The sequence below is a fragment of the Trachurus trachurus genome (genome assembly GCF_905171665.1).
Source record: "Trachurus trachurus genome assembly, chromosome: 11".
In the NCBI taxonomy this organism is placed as follows: Eukaryota; Metazoa; Chordata; class Actinopteri; order Carangiformes; family Carangidae; genus Trachurus; species Trachurus trachurus.
The window spans coordinates 11,029,349-11,047,822 of NC_139904.1; the positions used below are offsets into that span (position 1 = coordinate 11,029,349).

An 18,474-nucleotide genomic window follows, 5' to 3' on the forward strand; every position below is an offset into this window, starting at 1 on the left:
CAGAGTTTATGAGCTGCAGCTGCACTGAATTTTTTAAAAGAGGAGTCAAACACCATGTAGCACAAACAGAGCAGAAGGGGAATCCCTCCGTCCAGCTGAAGCCTCAGATCTCCACATTCACTGTTTTTAAGGTGCAGGCCTGACAGGAGGCAGCTCCAGAAACCTGAACCTAATATTATTGATGCATCAGACGATCAATACACCTTCAAATAACCACAAAAACCTATATAAATGCAGATCTATCAACCATTAATTAGCCTTAGCTTCACAGTGATCCATCAGTTTATCTTAGTTTTGTCTATAACGCTCATCGGTGCAGTCACAGGGGCTGGAGCCAATCCCACAGTCTAACTATTGTGCATGTGAGGTTGCAGTGCGTGTTATGTGTTATTGTGCAATGCATGTGTCACTCTGGACTGTGGGAGGAAGTGAAAGGACGCCCATCGATACAGTAGGTGATGTCATCTAAACAGAAGTTAAAAACACAGTGAGTTTATGACTATGAGCTGAAGGCTTCACAGAGAAAAAAAACAAAACAATAATAATAAATATCAACCAGACTTTTATTTGTGGAGCATTTCAGACTCAAAAAAATCTGTATGAAAATGTTTTAACAGTAACATCCGCAAAGTTTTACGTTTTAACAATGATGCCGTCATGGTGATATTTTAAAAGCAGTTCTCAAAGTGACGTCTGAAGGGTACCGTTCTGCTGCGTACCTCGTGTTTACGTAGATGAGTGCAATGTGGGGAGTCTTTTAAATACACAGTTAAAAGGGAAGCTCCATTAAAAAGCTGTGGTTTCAAATTTCCTACAGTCAGAGGTCGTCGTACCACGGTTTGTAAAGTTATCGCTCGTCAACAACAGCACAAAGTCATGCGAGGGTTTGGGTTCTGGTAGAAAAGTCGCAGAAATTATGTTAAAAACTTTTTACATCAACATGTATTTCCTACCTGGTGTAACGGGGACGTTCAGGCTTTTAATAAAAACCACTGTGTCTGTAATATCACTAACAATCCAGGCCAGGGAAGAAGAATCTCTTGGACCAATGAAGAACGGTGCAACTATGCGGTGAGGTGCAAAATCTAAACCTGGAACTGATGCCACACCTGAGCTGAATCAGTCCAATCAGCTTTCAGGGCTCCAGACTGACGGACCTAAAATCTGAGAGTGTGCAAAGTACATTTTTCATCTGCTTGTGCATGTGCAACCAGTAAATTTGCTGTTTTTTTTTTTTTTAATACTGGTGAAAGTATGTGTCAGGCCAAAGTGTGTGAGGATCATGAATGAAAACAAAATGCAAATTGTATGCTTGCACTCCTAAACGTTTAAAGGAACAGTTCACCAAAAAATTAAATTCAGTCGTTATTGACTCACCCTCATGCTGATGAATACTCCGGAGTAGTTTTTTATTCCTCAAAGTGCATCTGGAGACCCGGGAGGCCAGTTCATAGTCCAATGAAATCCATAATATATGAGAGTCAATAGGGCCCCGACACAAAAAGGTCAATAAAACTACACAAAAACCTTGTAATATTCCTCCATACTGCTCGTCTGCTGCAATCCAAGTGTCCTGAAGGGATATAGTCCAGAGTTTACTTGAAACGATGTAATTTAGGACATTTTTACAGACTAAGACGTCGTTTTGAGTAAACTCTGGACTATATCCCTTTAGGACACTTGGATTGCAGTGGACAAGCAGCATGGAGGAATAGCACAAGGATTTTGTGTAGTTCTATGGACCTTTTTGTGTCGGGCGCTATTGACTCTCATATAAGGATTTCGCTGGAATACGAACCGGCCTCCCGGGTCTCCAGATGCACTTTGAGGAATAAAAAAACTGAGTATTCATCAGCAATAATGACTGAATTTCATTTTTTGGTGAACTTTTCCTTTAAGTTAGTGGCCATTGTGCTCCTAGAAGAAAATGTTTGTCTGGAGCCCTGAGCTGCAGCAGCTAATAAACGGCTGTCGACTGGATGAAGACAGTGAAGAGCGGACTGGGACGTCCTCCAGCCCACAGGGGCCAGTTAGTCGACATGATTTAAGGCAAATGTGACGCACCCGACTTTCCTGTCGGGGCCGACTTCCCCTCCGACGTGTGTTTGGCAAATCAAAAGAAGAAACTATGATGTTCATGCGCGGCCTCATCCGGTCTGCCTCCGTTAAACCTCCGAGTCTGAGTCGTTTGCTGAACACGGGAAGAACCGCACATTTAAAACCCGACAGCTCCGTTTGAAATGAACTCTTGAACAATGAAACATGTAACAGTGGTCGTCGCCCCGTCGTAGCATCAAATACTGACTAGTCTATAAAAAAAGAACAGTGACAGAACCAGGTCGTACCACAGTTACACGTGCTCCAGCCTCAGAACCACGGACAGATCGTCTCTCGTCTTATTGGACCCGAACCCGGACCACAGGAGTCCAGCGGGCGCCGCTCAGATGGGCGTGTTGGGTAAATGCCCGTTGGAGCCGGTGAGGGCGCCGTTGCAGCCTAACCCACCGGCCTGTCCGCTGTGCGCGCTCTGTCCGTTGCGTTTACCGAGGAGCTGGTTCCCCCTCAGCGCCTCCTGCTCCACGGGCGTCCGTCTGTCGGCGTCTCTGGTCGGCGTCCCCGCCTGCGGAGCCGTTTGGCGCCGGCAGCGCTGTCTGACCATGTAGAGGAAGACGGTGATGAGAAGGCTGAGGCAGAGCACCAGCAGCACCGACACCGCCACCAGCTCCTTCAGGTACGAGGGGCCGAGGGCCGACTGCAGCGGCTCCTCGTCCCCGTCCCCGTCCGCGTCTTTCCGTCCCGGTTCTTGCGTCCACAGCGTGAAGTTCCTGCCGAGCTGCCTGGTGATGAGCTGCAGGTCGCCGCCGCTGGACAGCGTGGGCGCCGCCTCCGCTCGCCTCGTGTCTTTTCTCCGAGGGCCAGCAGAGGTGTGCAGGCCCGATCCGAGTCCAGGTCCGGGTCCGGGTCCGGGTCGGGCCGCGGTCTGCGTGGTGGGCGCGGGGCGCGTCTGCGGCCGCGTGTGGCTGGTGGGAGTCTGCGGCGGCGGCGGGGGGGGGCTGCTCTTCTGCTTGACTTGGTAGATGGCGGTGGTCTGCTGGTAGCCGTTCTCGGCGGACAGGCAGAGGTAGTGGCCCAGCGTGGCCGGCGTGGCCACGAAGCTCAGGCTGCCGTCGCCCAGGTGCAGGTACAGGTCCGAGGACAGGCGGCTGTTGGGGCGCTCCCACCGCTGCTGGGACAGCCGGGATGCGGCGGGACACTGCAGCCGCACCACCTCGTTCAGGGACACCGACACCAGCTCGCCTGCAGGACACGAGTCTGACATACAGATTACAAGTCACCAACGCCACAACGCACACACAGCCTCCCCCCTCCTCCCCCCTCTGCAGAGCTGCCTACACCTGCCGAAGCATCTGAGCTCTACACGTCCTCAGCAAATATCAAAGGGATAGTTCAACATTTTGGCAAATTCTCCCATCGCCATAATCCCTATAGTCATATAGCAGTAGATTCATTACCTTTAATTATCGGTGCATGTTGTTTTGAGATCAGCGGGGCAGAGACGTGAGCTGCTCAGTGAACACATTGGAGGTGAACGGTACAGGTCCCCTGTCCCTCATCAAACTCATCAAATACACAATCCAACAACTCCAAAACGCTCTGGTGGACAAGTTGTGACCTGCACAGTCACCACGCTATGAAATAATCATGTAACATTACGAGACAGAGTTGTTTCAAAACGAAGTGATTTCAAAACCAAAAGTAGTTCAGATCTTGCTTCATGTGTCGTAATGTTACATAATTATACATGATTATTTCATAGTGTGGTGAATGTGCAGGTCACAACTTGTCCACCAGAGCGTTTTGGAGTTGTTGGATTGTGTATTTGATGAGTTTGATGAGGGAGAGGGGACCTGTACCGTTCACCTCCATTGTGTTCACTGAGCAGCTCACGTCTCTGCCCCGCTGATCTCAAAACAACATGCACCAATAATTAAAGATAATGAACCTACTGCTATGACTATAGGGATTATGGTGAGGGGAGAATCTGACCAAAATGTTGAATTATCCTTTTAAAGGTGAAGTCTGCATAGCATATGAAGCGAATGTTCGTCTCAGGCTCGTTACGTCCTCCACACAGTGTCCTGACACACGGATGAGGAGCAAACAGCAGCTTCCATGTTTGTGTTAGAGCCCATTGACAAAGACGGTGGATGTAAACCTCATGTTTTGGTGACACAAAATCATTGAATATGACCGCTGAGTGCTATTACGCTGCGTTCGTGACAATCGGAACTTGGGATTTTCCAACATCCTACTGATAAAAGTGCATTGGAACGCCACCTCATGTCGGAGCTCCCACTCGGGACAGTCTGAGAAAAACCAGTCTGTACTTACGTTTACAGATTACCTACTGATGTAAATGATAATATTTCAAATTATCTGTTTCATGATTTTAAAATGCTGGTTCTTTTTCCTTTTTTTTTTTTTTTTTTACTGTTTTTAATGTTTTAATACCGTACATGAAGCACTTCAAAGTTTTCAACTGGGAAATTCTGAGTTGTCTCGAACGCAGCATTAGTCCTGCTTCATCAGGTGTAGCTCAAATCACAGGTTCAATCCACCAACTGCTCCTGAAAGTCTCTGAACTGACTGTTTGGTCATGGTGGCATCGTGAGCCTCAGACACTGTGTGGAGTGTGTGAGCAGCCAAAACAAAGCGCAGCAGCTGAGTGCAGAGACACTTACCTGCAGGCAGACTGTTTGGACCAAACCTGACTCTGTGGGTTAGAGTCACGCTGCACGCCTCCTCAACGTTCCCTCTGTCCACGTCCTGGCCTCTGAGGACGGAGAACCACAGTCAGATGAGAACACTGAGCTACAGATGCCTCATTTGCCCTGAAATAGTTACAGTATCGACCTGAATAGAAGACGACCCATCTCTCTCTCTAAAAATAAATAAATCTTTAGGACAAAATTGAAAACAAATTGAATCTTTTTAAAATAATGTTTTCAATAACAACTGAGATACAGAGACTGCTTGCTGAAAAATTGCGCTCGACAGGAATGAGCATCAGAGGTTTTGCATTAATTTGCCACTAAAGCAACTCTGTCTGGTAACGTTGTGTTATTATCTCATAGCGTGGTGAATGTGCAGGTCACAACTTGTCCACCAGAGCGTTTTGGAGTTGTTGGATTGTGTATTTGATGAGTTTGATGAGGGAAACCAAGAAATCCCATGAGCCTCCGTAGCGTAGCTCTGAGCAGCTTGCGGCTCTGCTCCACCGTTCTAAAAATAGCTTGCACTGACAATTAAAGGTAACAAACCTACTGCTAAAACTATAGGGATTATGACAATGGGCCAATTTTGCCAAAGTGTTCAACTATCCCTTTAAAAATAGCTTTATAACTCCTCTGTTGTTTGGTAACTTGTCCAACCTTTGAGACACTTTTTGTCCAGCTGGTCTCTTTGTCAGACTTTTTTTCGAGGGGAAAAATACCATCTTATATTCAGGTTAATACGGTAATACTCTACATCACCGGATGATTATAAGACCCTGAAGTACTCACAGGCTGGTCTGAGCGTTGGCGGCCTCCACACAGGCCCTGTTGACAGAGTCCCAACCACAGAACGGGTCCCGGGCCAGAACGCACTGAGCACAGGTCCAGTAGTAGGAGCAGTTTGCTATGGGGACTCTGACCACGCCCTCCGAGGTGCCCACGTAGATCACACCCTGCAGAGAGACACCGGACGGCTGAGTCCTACAGAGACACAGAGCTGCAGACTGCACATCTGCATTGAGACTTCAACTTTTCTAATAGAAAATAACGTCTTTACACGTCAGTTTTGTCTAAAGATGTGTTACATAGAGAAACGCAACACAGTGAATATGATGAGTCATGCTTCAACAGATGGTTTCCCGTGTATCAGAGAAAGCTAATCTCATCTAATCTAGAGTTTATGTGTGTGTGTGTGTGTGGTTACAGCAGCGCTAGTGTTTATACATGACCACACGGTGGCAGCACTGTTCGTAGAGTTTCTTCAGTCTGTTCAGGCTTTACAAGGTTTTCTGAGCACTCTCTCTTTCTCTCTCTTTCTCTCTCTGTGTAAAACCTTTGACCTCAGTGCACACGTGCCGTTCTCCTGACTGTTTTGGGCCGGTCCCAATATGCACACTCGATCACACTGACACGCTTGGCCACTTGGCCGTGTGCGTTCATGGGCTTAGTGTAAGTGCGCAATTGTGTCCCATTTCTCCAATGACCAAAAGTTCAGCGCCCTTGATTGCCACTTCACCCACACTTACGGTAAGACGCATCGGAGCAATGTTTGGCCAAGTAGAAATCCCACAATGCACCAGCTGGTGAAGTGAAGCCTGCCGTCACCGGGAGCCACGAGCCACGTTTGGGAAATGCCATTGAATACATTTCAATTAAATGAATTTGACTTCTATCTCATAATAGTGACATTTTAATCTCATATATTTTATATACTTTTGTCTCATAGTTTTCAATGACAGTTTTGTTGTCATAGGCTACGTTTACTTTTACATCTGATAATTTTTTACCTGTTTTCACATAATTATGAATTTTCTCTATTGATTGTGAATATTTTTCATCACGCTCTGTAATCCTATGTGTTTATCTTGTTTTCTTTTTTCTTTCTTTCTCTTACGGAGTTAGGCTTACATGTTTATGGTTTGAATCTTGCGCATAGTGACAATTTTGGAGTAAATGGACTGTGATCCATTGTCAAGTATGTCCTGATTGCTTTTAAATATCCCCGCGCGCTTGGCCACTCAATACATGCTTGCACATGTACGTTCCACCAGAAAAACGTCACCAAAGTGTGTGCGTAACCAAGCGCACTCAGCCAAGTGTGGAGGAATGGGAAAGGCCCCATGATTCCCTTTGACCCACAAGCCCCCGAGGCCCCGGGGCTGGAGGGGCCGGCTCTGACACAGCACCTCCTTAAAACAGGAAGTAGATGGACCTACGAAGCTGATAGAGCTGCGTCTGACTCTGTGCTCAACACACGACATACAGACGTGTTGATACTGATGACCAGACGTTGAACTTGTTATCAGTGTTACTTGCTATCTTTTTCTTGAAATCATTTTCCGGGACATTTTCAGCTGCTACAGTCTGACAGACATGTTACTACGTCACACACTAACTCATCCCCCGTCCCATTCATGCTTTGGAGATTTGTTCTTCTCGACAGTTGCACCTTATTTTGTACATTTAACCAATTTGTTTCTATGTTTATTCGTCTCTCACCCCCAGAAGTCTCATTTAAAAGATGTGCAGTCTATGGCTCTAACTTATCTATGAAATAATCTCTTACATGCTTAGAAATTAAACATGTTTCTTGTTTTGTTTTTAAACCACGCCTACAACAGCTCTCTGATGACACTCCTCTATCTCACTCAGAAGAGGAGAGAAAACCCTCATGCGTGTGGTCCAAGCATGAGGCACTAGGCACTTCTTTGGAAAATAAATCCTCGGTGGGGTCTGAAAAAGTCAAAAAGACTTCTTTTTTTTTTCTCATTTTCCATGTGTTCTCCATGACTGGAATATTGGTGAACCATCTTCCAGGTTTTCCAGGTTTTCCAGGACGCGTGGGAACCCTGCTGGTGTGTGAACCTTTAAACCCAACCATGTGTTTACCTTGGGTATGGAGAGCTTCAGGCTCTTGACCGGCTGAGGCTGCTCAAAGACCTGGACCTCCTCGATGATGTGGGCTCCGGTCTGCAGCAGCACCGTCTTGTGAAGGTAACCAGACTCTGAAACGACGTCAGTGCAGCTCAGGTTAATAATAAAGTGGACACACTTCACACTTTACAACACAACACAACACAGCTGACTGGGACAGCAGTTTGAGTCAGGCTCCTCAGTGATGGTCACTAAGAGAAACACTTCAGAGTCGACACTGGGATGTGAGTAGCAGGTGGTCGAGACGGGGCTGAGGATTCACATGATCATTCACATGATTCACAAAAGTACCGTAAAACTCTGTGTATAAGTTACACTTTTTTCCCCTTTTTTTATATCTAGACTTTTTTTTCATTTAGACAGGCCTCCTCACTGTCTAATTTTAAGTTAAGTTTTAACTTTGGCTTTTCAAGCTACGTAGGCTGTAGATTTTTATGTGCACAGATATTTTATCTGGGGTGGACAGTCTATTTATTTATTTATTTATTATGTTTTATTGTGTTTTTTTATCTTTAGTATTTTTGCCTTTTTAGTATGTTTTATGGTTTTTATTTTACTGTACAGCACTTGGGAAACCTTTGTGTTTATTTAAATTGTGCTTTTATAAATAAAATGGGTTGGGTTGGATCTAAAAAGTTGGGTATGGGATCAGATTGCAATCAGAAGGAGCTTGACCACAAGAAAGTACAGTGACCCGATCGACCAAACGGTGTAAACGGTGATGCGTCTTGTATCCGTATACGCTAAATGTACAGTATTCAAATTACCTTGCAATCTTTTTTTTCGCTTTTAAATTTAAAATAACAAGAAAGAGCTACAACGCAGCACAGAAACTTCACGTTGTAGACTTGTGGAATAACTTGTATAACGTTTTTATTAAAAAATAGGAATGGAAAACCTTGTTTTCCCAGTCTGAGACCCTCAAAAATAGACTGCGACTTTAATTCTGTGCGATTTATATTCCGAATTTTACGGTAGGTACAGTATGCAGAATAAGATGGAAATAACAGAATATGATGGAGACCCTGGTGTCTGGCCTGAATGGGAATTTATTTTTAAAACTTTGTTTCCAAGCATTATATTCAGAGTGGGTGTGTATCTACAGAAAACAACAAAGTTTGATATTGTGTCCGTGCACTGGATTCAGATGAAAACATGTCAGAGATACGTTGTGTTTGGGTCGGTCGGTCTCACCTGTGAGCAGAAACAGGACGGTGTACTCCTTGTTGTTGGCTGCCTGGACCCTCTGGACCGTCAGGTGGCTGTAGAGCTCGGCCGACACCATGGTCAGACTCCGCTCCGCCGGCCGCACGCTGTCGTCCGCCAGGAAGTTCTCCTTGACGAAGCGCAGGGCGTTGTCGGAGGCGTTGTGCAGACCGCACTGCATCGCGATGAGGCAAAGGAGGACAGAGATTAAACAGTGACAAGATGATGTACAACACATGCATGTTCTCATTAGATGACCTCAATGTTACACCCCTGATTCATTGTCGGTATCAATATAATTACGTAATTCCCCTCAGATGAAAAGAGAAGTAACATCCTGTTCATGCTGCAGATCCTTTACAAAGGCAGTTTCCATGGTGACACCATTAAAAAACAGTCAGACACCAAAACCCTGAAGCTTATAAATGTAACATATGACAAATAAGTAAGTAAATAAATAAATAATAAGTAAGTAAATAAATAATTTATATCCATAAATCATCTGGATATGAAGATATATGTTTAGGACATCTATGTAAATCTGCATCTATCTGAAATATCTGATATTTAATATAAATTAGTTTTAGTAGTTTATTAGACAACACATTTATTTTGTTTTTCTTAAACATTTTAAACATTTTGGGAATGTGGGTTTTGGAACAAACTGGAAATAATATCCTCATATATTGACAGGTTTTTGGATTTTTGGAATGGATGTATTGTCATATAATGTGTCTACAATACTGGCATACATATAATAAAATAATACATAAATATACATATTGTATGGGCTAGACATATATGTTTGTATATGAAATTGTTCCAATTTCTTGTAAGTTTCATAAATACATTCTTATTTATATGATTTTAATTTATATGAACATGTATGTATGTCATATATAGAAATTCTATTTACTACATTTACATGTGGGTGCAGGCAGCATATCCGTGTCCTGTCTTATTGATTCAGTCCTTCACAGACTCAGATGAGAGGAACAGTCCACTTACCTCTCCTGGATTGGCGACCTTCTCCTGAACCCGTGTGCTCCACTGTAACGTGTCCCGGTTCAGGACTTTGTAGTTTCCAGAGAAAACCGATTTGATGTCACTCAGGCGGAACGAGCACACGGCCGAGCGTCCGGAGTTCACTGACCTGGTTAAAGACAAACAGACGTTAGAGAGAGCCGCAGACTGAATCCACACAACGACTCAGATCCTCAACATTTATGAGGATGCAGCATAAAAAAAAAAAAAACAGGTGTGTTGTCCACAGGTGTCTCTTAGAGGGATGAGGCTTTGTCACTTTGTCTATGAAGCTCTGCAACAACAGTCTCTGGTTGTGTTAATGGATGAGCTACGAGCAACAAGTGTTTGCATTGACAGTTGTCTTTTTTTACTGTCTGGTTGTGTTGCTATGACAATCAGGTTTATTCTTCAAGCTTTGATATGTGTTTAAAGGGATAGTTCAACATTTTGGCAAATTCTCCTATTGTTGCAGTAGGTTCATCACCTTTAATTATCGGTGCATGTTGTTTTGAGATCAGCGGGGCAGAGACGTGAGCCGCTCAGTGAACACAATGGAGGTGAACGGTACAGGTCCTCTGTCCCTCATCAAACTCATCAAATACACAATCCAACAACTCCAAAACGCTCTGGTGGACAAGTTGTGACCTGCACATTCACCACGCTATGAAATAATAATGTAACATTACAAGACAGAGTTGTTTTCGAGGCAAATGCAGCCAGAACTACATCCCAGACACGGCTGCTGGGCAGAGTGATTTCAAAAGTAGTTCAGAGTATTTGCTTCATGTGTCGTATTGTTACATAATTACACATGATTATTTCATAGCATGGTGAATGTGCAGGTCACAACTTGTCCACCAGAGAGTTTTAGAGTTGTTAGATTGTGTATTTGATGAGTTTGATGAGGGACAGGGGACCTGTACCATTCACCTCCATTGTGTTCACTGAGCAGCTCACCTCTCTGCCCCGCTGATCTCAAAACAACATGCACCGATAATCAAAGTTAATGAACCTACTGCTATGACTATAGGGATTATGGCGATAGGAGAATTTGCCAAAAATGTTGAACTATCCCTTTAAACTGTACTACAAAATGCACTCTGCGATGTGCAGCTATTCCGGGTCCTGTCCTCGCAGCTCCTCGGGGTGTTGTGTCTGAGCAGCACTCAGTCACGGGTCACTGAGGCTCTAAGAGGATGAAACCGCACTGATGGCATCGGACAAACAGGCCGCCGTAGCTCCGGGGATCACGAAACGAAACGGATCGGATGACGCACGTCGTCCACTAACCACTGAGAGGTGAAGATGCCGTAGAACAGTGTGTCGTCTGCCGCAGCTCCATCTGCCGGCGGGAGGGTGTCTATGTCCTGGATCACGTTGTAGGGCAGCTCGTTGTCGGCCTGGCACAGCAGCTGAGCTTTGGCAAACGTGGTCCAGCGCCGCTGAAGAGTCCGCTGGCCCCCGACGTCACTCTGACAACAGGAGGGGAGGAAACCATTTTAATGTACGTTAAAGGGATACTTCACCTAAAATCAATTATTCACCAATTTTCTACTCATCGTCATGCCAAGGAAGGGTTTGGAGAACTTTCAGAGTCATCAAAACGCTTTAGGAGTTCCAGGGGGCGTCCAGCTGGCAACGGATTTTCATATAATGTCGGTGGATAGAGTTCACTTTTGAATCGTCCAAAACACACACTATGAAACATCCAGATACCTCCATACTGCTCGTCCGTACTGACCCAAGTGTCCTGAAGCCACCACATGAAAAAGTTGTTCGGAAAAAATTCATTTGATCTCTGTTTTTAGCCTTGTTGTAGCAGTAGCTCTGTTGATGTTTGTGCGCATGCGCTAGATTTGCTGCAAGATGTTCATTTGTCGTTGTAAACCATTGGATGTATGATGTAAACACAGAAGAACATCTCGCAGCAAATCTCGCGCATCTCACAACATCAAATTAATTTTTTCCGAACAACTTTTTCATGTCACGGCTTCAGGACACTTGGGTCAGTACAGATGAGCAGTATGGAGGTATTTGGATGTTTCATAGTGTGTGTTTTGGACGATTCAAAAGTGAACTCTATCCGCCGCCATTATATGAAAATCCGTTGCCAGGGACCCCCCCTGGAACTCCTAAAGCGTTTTGATGACTCTGAAAGTTTTCCAAACCCTTCCTTGGCATGACGGTGAGTAGAAAATTGGTGAATTATTGATTTTGGGTGAAGTATCCCTTTAATTATTTTCACAGTAACTTTCCCCTGAGTCCCGTGCCGCTGTTTGACTCTTACCATGCAGATCTGAGAAACCCGAGAGACGATGAACTTGTCGATGAAGTCGTACTCTCGGCCGACCTCGCTGAAGAAGAAGTAGATCTTCTCCTCGTCGGGGATGAAACTGGAGCTGATGAAGGTCGGATCTACGGGCGGGAGTGTGAGAGGAGGACACGTGTGTTTGAGCCCTGGTGTCAGTGTTTCTGTCATGTGACGTGAGCTCAGCTGAGGATCACAAGTCGAGTTGCTCTCGAGTGTTTGAGCCCCTGGTGACCAGTGTGGTTTGTTTCTGACGAGAGCTTTGTGATCGATGGATCTACAGAAAATCAGACCTGAGCTCCAACTCTTCTTCCCGTCGAGGGCCACGCACACTCACCCTCCAGCCATCCCAACGTGTCGTCCAGCTTCAGGTCCACGCGCCGGCCCTCGCTCAGGTGGCGGGAGATGACCGGCCGGTTCCCCCTGTAGTCCGCCACCGTCCCAGTGTAAAGCTCTCCGTCTGAGGAACAAAACCAGACTTCATGAACTTCAACAACCCCATGAAAACTAAGGCTCTCGTTACACTGCATGGTTCAAGTGGCCCAATTACGTAACATTACCAGACAAAGTTGTTTTCAAGGTAAATTCATGCAAAACCGCTGATGCACGTTCCCGTCGGGAGCAGTTTTTCGGCAAGCAGTCTCTGCATTTACCTCTAAAACAACTCTGTCTCGTAACGTTCTGTTATTATCTCATAGCGTGGTGAATGTGCAGGTCACAACTTGTCCACAAGAGCGTTTTGGAGTTGTTGGATTGTGTATTTGATGAGATTGATGAGGGAAACCAAGAAATCCCATTAGCCTCCATAGCGTAGCTCTGAGCAGCTAGCGGCTCTGCTCCACCGTTCTAAAAATATCTTGCACCGACAATTAAAGGTAACGAACCTACTCCAATGTCCAATAAAGATTATGGCAATGGACCAATTTGCTAAAATGTTGAACTATCTCTTTAATACTTAGGGATTTGATTTTATGTGTAAAGACAAAATCTCTCTGTGTGTGTAGTCTGGTGTGTGCAGAGCTGTGGTGTCATCGGCTTACCCACGATGATGGCAGTGTTGCGTTGGTAGGGGTCGTAGGGGCAACGACCTCTGCCCTCATCAGGCTTCATGCTCAGTGTCAACGTCTCCAAGTTCTGGGTGGAGAGAAGAGGGGGAAGTTTAAGTTTGAGTTTATTTATTAGCCATTTCTTCATTATATGAGCATGCAATGGCTATTCTTGCAAAACCACGCTACAATTATCCAGATATTGAAAGAAATAGTTTACAACAAACACTTTAAAGATTTGCAGATACAATACAATACTTAAGCTTATGAAAAAACAAAGCTAACAAACAACAAAACAAAAAAGCGAACCAAGATGTCAGACTAGTCTAAATTAATTTTAAATTTAACGCAGTGTGTTTAATAGTTTTCAGTTCAAGACTCACAACATAGGTGCAGCGCGGACTGAAGGCGAAGGTGCCGCAGGTGTAGATGTGGGAGGTGTTCAAGAACTGCAGCACGCGGATGAAGTTGGGACAGTCGGCCTGCAGCGACCACACAAACACACACAAAGACACAAATCACTGACACAGAGTCCAGAGATGAGAGGAGCTGCATCACTTCACTGTGCTGCAGCAGCTACTCACCATTTTCTTTCCTTTCATGGAGCATTGCTCAAGGTCTCTGTCTGAGGGGCTCCAGTCCAGCTGAGGGAGAGAGTCACAGTCATGTTTTATTTTTATTTATTTTTTACCTTTTCAGTAAATGTTCTTCTTGTTTCTACAGGTGTTCATGCCCTGCACTGTTTCATCAACATCCTCACACAGTCTCTGTTTCACAAACCGAAACCTGTACCATGAGGTCAAGGAACAGTTTTTTCTCTAGAGCCGTAGCTTCTATCAAACCCACTGCTACGCTGCTGCCTTTACCTTACTTGAGCTGTCAACGCACTATACTGATGCTGCCGTTACATCTAATTTTTTATACATATAATTTTATTCATACAGTTAGTGTTTTCTATTTGTTTGCTTGTCTTATACTGTTGTTTTTTGTCATTCATCCAGTTTCTTTGATGATTTTTTATCTTTTTTTAAATTAACTACTACTATGAAAGAACAAAACTGAATTTCATTGTTGAGCCACAATCAATCACAATCGAGTGAGCAGCGTACAGTGGAGGGTCTGGTCTCTTCTTTGTTTTTGTCTTATTATCTTATTTTGGGGCATTTTTGCCTTTAATTGATACGCCAGCGAAGAGAGACTGGGGGAATGTCACACGGATTGGACTAGTCAGGAATCTATCCTGCGATCGTGCTCTTTAACACTCCACCACCCAGCACCGCCTCTTCTTTGTTTTTAACTATGTGTGTTTAATGAGAAAACCCTGACAGTTTAATACTATTTCTGCTTTAGTATGAGGTTTAATGATTAAAGCAGTGACAGTAACTGCAGAGTCATGATGCGTCAGTCACCTTGTCCCTCAGGGTGATGGCGTCCTCGTGGCTAACGTCCAGGGCTAACACGGCGTCCCGGGCTCCCACGTACAGCATGTCTCCGTCCTCACTGAGCAGCAGGGTGGTGGTGTTGCTGACGTCATGGCTGCTGAAGCGGGTGAGATGTCTCCCGGGACTTCCTGTAGTTTCACAGCAGTTGACAATGACATGAGGCTTTTTTTTTTCCGTTAAGTCAGCACATCCAATTATCACACTGAGATGTGAGGAGGTGGCTCGTCTGTTCAAACAGCCCTGATCTGCACCTCTCAGGTCCAATTAGACGTTTTTTGTCCATTCAGCAGAAGCAGTTTCTTAAAGGAGAACTTCGGTCATTTTCTAAGTAACGCTCTACAGCTCTAGGTCCCCGAGTGCAACCATAGGAAAAAATCTGAGAAAAATATGTGCAGCCTGGACCTAGCTCTCCTCCTGCTAGCTGCGCTACACTGCAGTTAAACACCGAGGTAATGGGGGCAGTTCTTCTAACCGCGACTTTGGCCTCTATATAATGCTCAAAATATCACTACACTTTGCTTTGCAACATCCACCAGTTCATCACCACACAACACTGAGTGTGAATAACTCGTTAATATGAGAGAGCAGTGTTAACGTGTGTTTTTATCACGTAGCTCTGTTTACTCTAGCTTCCTGTTTCCATATCAACAAAGACAAAAACGCGAGGAAAACATGGATTTAGGTGGAATAAAAAGATTTTGGATGGGGAAAAAAGCATAAATACTGCTTTTTTTCCCATCCAAAATCATTTTTTCCTCCTAAATCCATAAATTTGTTGATATGGAAACAGTCCCGAGCTCGACAGTCGTCTAGTAAGGTCTACCCAGGAAGCTAGAGTAAACAGAGCTACGTGATAAAAACACACATGTAGCACTGCTCTCTCACATTAACAGAGTTATTCACACTCAGTGTTGTGTGGTGAGGAACTGGTGGATGCTGCAAAGCATGTGTAGTGATATTTTGAGCATTATATCGAGGACAAAGCTGCAGTTAGAAAAACTGCCCCCATTACTTCGCTGTTTAACTGCAGTGTAGCGCAGCTAGCAGGAGAAGAGCTAGGTCTGGTCTGCACATATTTTTCTCAGATTTCTTCCTATGGTTGCACTCGGGGACCTAGAGCTGTAGAGTGTTACTTAGAAAATGACCAGAATTCTCCTTTAAATCCCAGTCTTCTGTCCTTCTAGGTAAAAGACATCAGTTCACACTTCATCCTTAACACTTCATATTTAACTCCTCACGTTCTGCAGTTTGGAGATTTTGAACCAACACTACAGAAACAGCTGAAAGGCTTTTAGTTTTTGAAAAGCTTTTAGTACTAGGACCAATAAGATACTTTTTGAGAGCATCATGTAAACACCCATAATCGCTCTGTGATTTGATCTCATCAGCCACGACGTATCCACCCCTGATTCCTCACATGACTCAACAGCATCAGGCTTGACAACAAGTAATAAGTACAACATGGATAATGAAATGTAAGTGTTACTAATCTCGTTGGCTCCGCTAGCAGCTGTTATACAGATGCATTATGTTCTGACCTTTTATTCATTTAAAGTGTTTTCTGCAGCAAATCAACTGCAGAGTAGACAAGCTGCTTCCTGTTTCCACTGAAACACACAACACATGATCTCTAAATGACCATGTGATGTGTGTTTTCAGGTGTTTTAGTGTTGTTTGGTATAAAAAAAAATTGTTCCTCATTTCATCCAGCCTTCTGTCCTGTTGCCGATTGGTCATTTCGATCCTCTTCTGCTGCTCTACTGTACATAGTTTGTATTAAAAGTCAATGTGAGTGGATTAAGATGAAGTTTCTAACACACATTTTGATTGGTCAGGGAACTTAAATACCAGAACTCATCCCTGGTCTTGTGGTCTTCTGCCACACTGCACCTCACTAGCAGGATAACGGAAAAACAAACCGAAGCGTGACCCTCAGAGTCTTTACTCACCCATTGGGAAGGAGACTCTGGGAGTCAGTCTTGTCAGACATGGGCCCAGGAAACCCAGTAAGGCCACGGTGAGGGACAGCAGGCTGCGAGTCTCCATTACAGCCGGAACGACGGAGTACGACCTCAGTTACATTTAAGGTCAGAAGAGGGAGAACACGGGATCTGACGTTCATCCAGGGGGTCAGAGGATGGGGGGAGATCCTAGCTGCAGCCACATACTCTGGTTTGTACGGCAGACCATCACTGGACATGAGACACAAACACAGACATTGTCTTATTGAAGTTTTTACCTTGTTCTGTCCAAATGAACCTACAGTACAGGACATTTCTTTAGGTACAAGCTTGTGTTTGCATGAACGATGGAGTTAGTGCAATAATAATAAGCTGCATCAAGTCTAAGTGAGTGAAGGTCTTAGAGAGAGACTGTGGTGGTTACTGAGCAGATGACAGCTGTGTTGATGAGCACCGTATAGGCTCCACAGGTTTCTGTCTGGTTTCCATCAGGTGCGTTCAACAGAAACATCTGTTCTCCCCGTGGATCTGTCGCGGTGTTCCTCAGGGCTTCATCCTGGGCACGACGCTGTTTATACACCGTACTGCACTTCCTTCTTGGGTAGATTAAAAATAACTTCTCCGACTCCCACCATTGTTATGCAGATTTCATTCCATCCAAGCCTGATGATATTTCATAACTGTTAAATTGTAAAAGACAGTTGCAACAGATGGTTAATCAGCGAGTGACCTCTCTCCTCCATCAAACAAAAAATAAAAACTGAACTCGTCCTGGTTTCAGTTCAGTCCTGGATGTTGGTCCATTATCACTCTTGAGGACAACGTGTCATCCAGCCTCCGATCAGACGTCAGCTGCCACCAAGTTCTTGGGTTTTCAAGTGGCTCGTGAGTTGGAAAAGGTTGGAAAACCACTGATTGAAAAGCTCTGCGAGATCCAGTTCTGGTTTCTCTTCATTGGCTTCCCATCAGATCCATAATCCATAAAAAAAATCCCTGTGGTTAATGTTCACAGCATCCATGACACCTGCCTACATCACACAGATCTATATGTGCAGACTCCACCAGCTCCTCTGGTCAGGGTCCGATGGTTGGTCCTCGCTCCAGGATGAGGACTGAAGTAGTAGTCTGGACCTTATTTCCTTTGGAGTGAAGGTCTGTGGTCACCTTTAGTTTGACCTGTAGTGTGTAGTGTCCTGTAGTTTTTATGTATTTATTTATTTATTATCTGTAAGTGTGCAGATTGCAGAACATTTAAATAAACATCCTCAGGTTGAAGGAGGAACATGCATCTACTGTTTGTGCATGTTTAAATAAAGAATAGCTCAGTTCAACATCAGTGTGTGTGTGTGTGTTGCAGGTTAGGGTACAGGTCTGAAGCAGGTATCAGTTGCCTGGTGGGTTAAACACGTGGTGGCAGTCTGCCTAAGACCCTCGGACCACGGTCCACAGTCCCGGGCTCGATCCTGCTGCTGCTGCTGCTGCTCTCCCTCCTTTGTGCAACAGCGTGCCTTTAAACTGAACCGAGCCGTGCACCGACAACACAACACAACACTCCTCCAGTAACAGGCAGATTAAAAAAAAAGAAAAAGAAAAGAAAAAGTGGCGTGGTTAAAAGCTTCTTTACCTGTTGCTGGTTGCGACCCCCGCGGCCCTCGGCTCTGGTTGTTGTTCCCGGGCGGCGCGGTGCGGGGCTCCGGGGCTCCGGGGCTCTGGTCCGGTGGAGCCTGGACAGAAGAAACGTGACCCGGTGAGGAGGAGAAAACGCTGACCGAGGGT

General features: G+C 44.9%; 1 protein-coding gene across 2 annotated transcripts; it reads right to left on the minus strand.

Moving 5' to 3' along the window:
* Positions 1 to 549: 549 nt before the first annotated feature.
* On the minus strand, positions 550 to 18,461 carry sema4ab (sema domain, immunoglobulin domain (Ig), transmembrane domain (TM) and short cytoplasmic domain, (semaphorin) 4Ab). 2 transcript variants are annotated; one of them, XM_083981631.1, is made up of 15 exons: positions 18,323 to 18,461; positions 16,687 to 16,929; positions 14,705 to 14,865; positions 13,880 to 13,939; positions 13,679 to 13,777; positions 13,290 to 13,383; positions 12,587 to 12,709; positions 12,229 to 12,356; positions 11,232 to 11,413; positions 9,924 to 10,068; positions 8,904 to 9,090; positions 7,665 to 7,780; positions 5,565 to 5,728; positions 4,743 to 4,834; positions 550 to 3,297 (listed from the first exon to the last, which is right to left on the minus strand). In XM_083981631.1, the coding sequence occupies exons 2-15, from the start codon at positions 16,781 to 16,783 to the stop codon at positions 2,441 to 2,443; spliced, it is 2,505 nt and encodes an 834-aa protein (XP_083837757.1). In that variant the 5' UTR covers positions 16,784 to 16,929; positions 18,323 to 18,461; the 3' UTR covers positions 550 to 2,440. The 2 variants fall into 2 exon arrangements, with proteins under 2 accessions (XP_083837757.1, XP_083837756.1); XM_083981630.1 differs by having other exon boundaries at positions 550 to 3,312.
* Positions 18,462 to 18,474: the final 13 nt, after the last annotated feature.

Bases quoted from the DNA above. Each gene is read 5' to 3' on its own strand.
- sema4ab (XM_083981630.1), bottom strand. From the start codon at position 16,783: ATGGAGACTCGCAGCCTGCTGTCCCTCACCGTGGCCTTACTGGGTTTC. The intron at 12,710-13,289 runs GTAAGCCGATGA...TTTGTTCCTCAG, and splicing joins CAACACTGCCATCATCGTGG to ACGGAGAGCTTTACACTGGG. The intron at 10,069-11,231 runs GTTAGTGGACGA...GTCTTTAACCAG, and splicing joins GGCATCTTCACCTCTCAGTG to GTCAGTGAACTCCGGACGCT.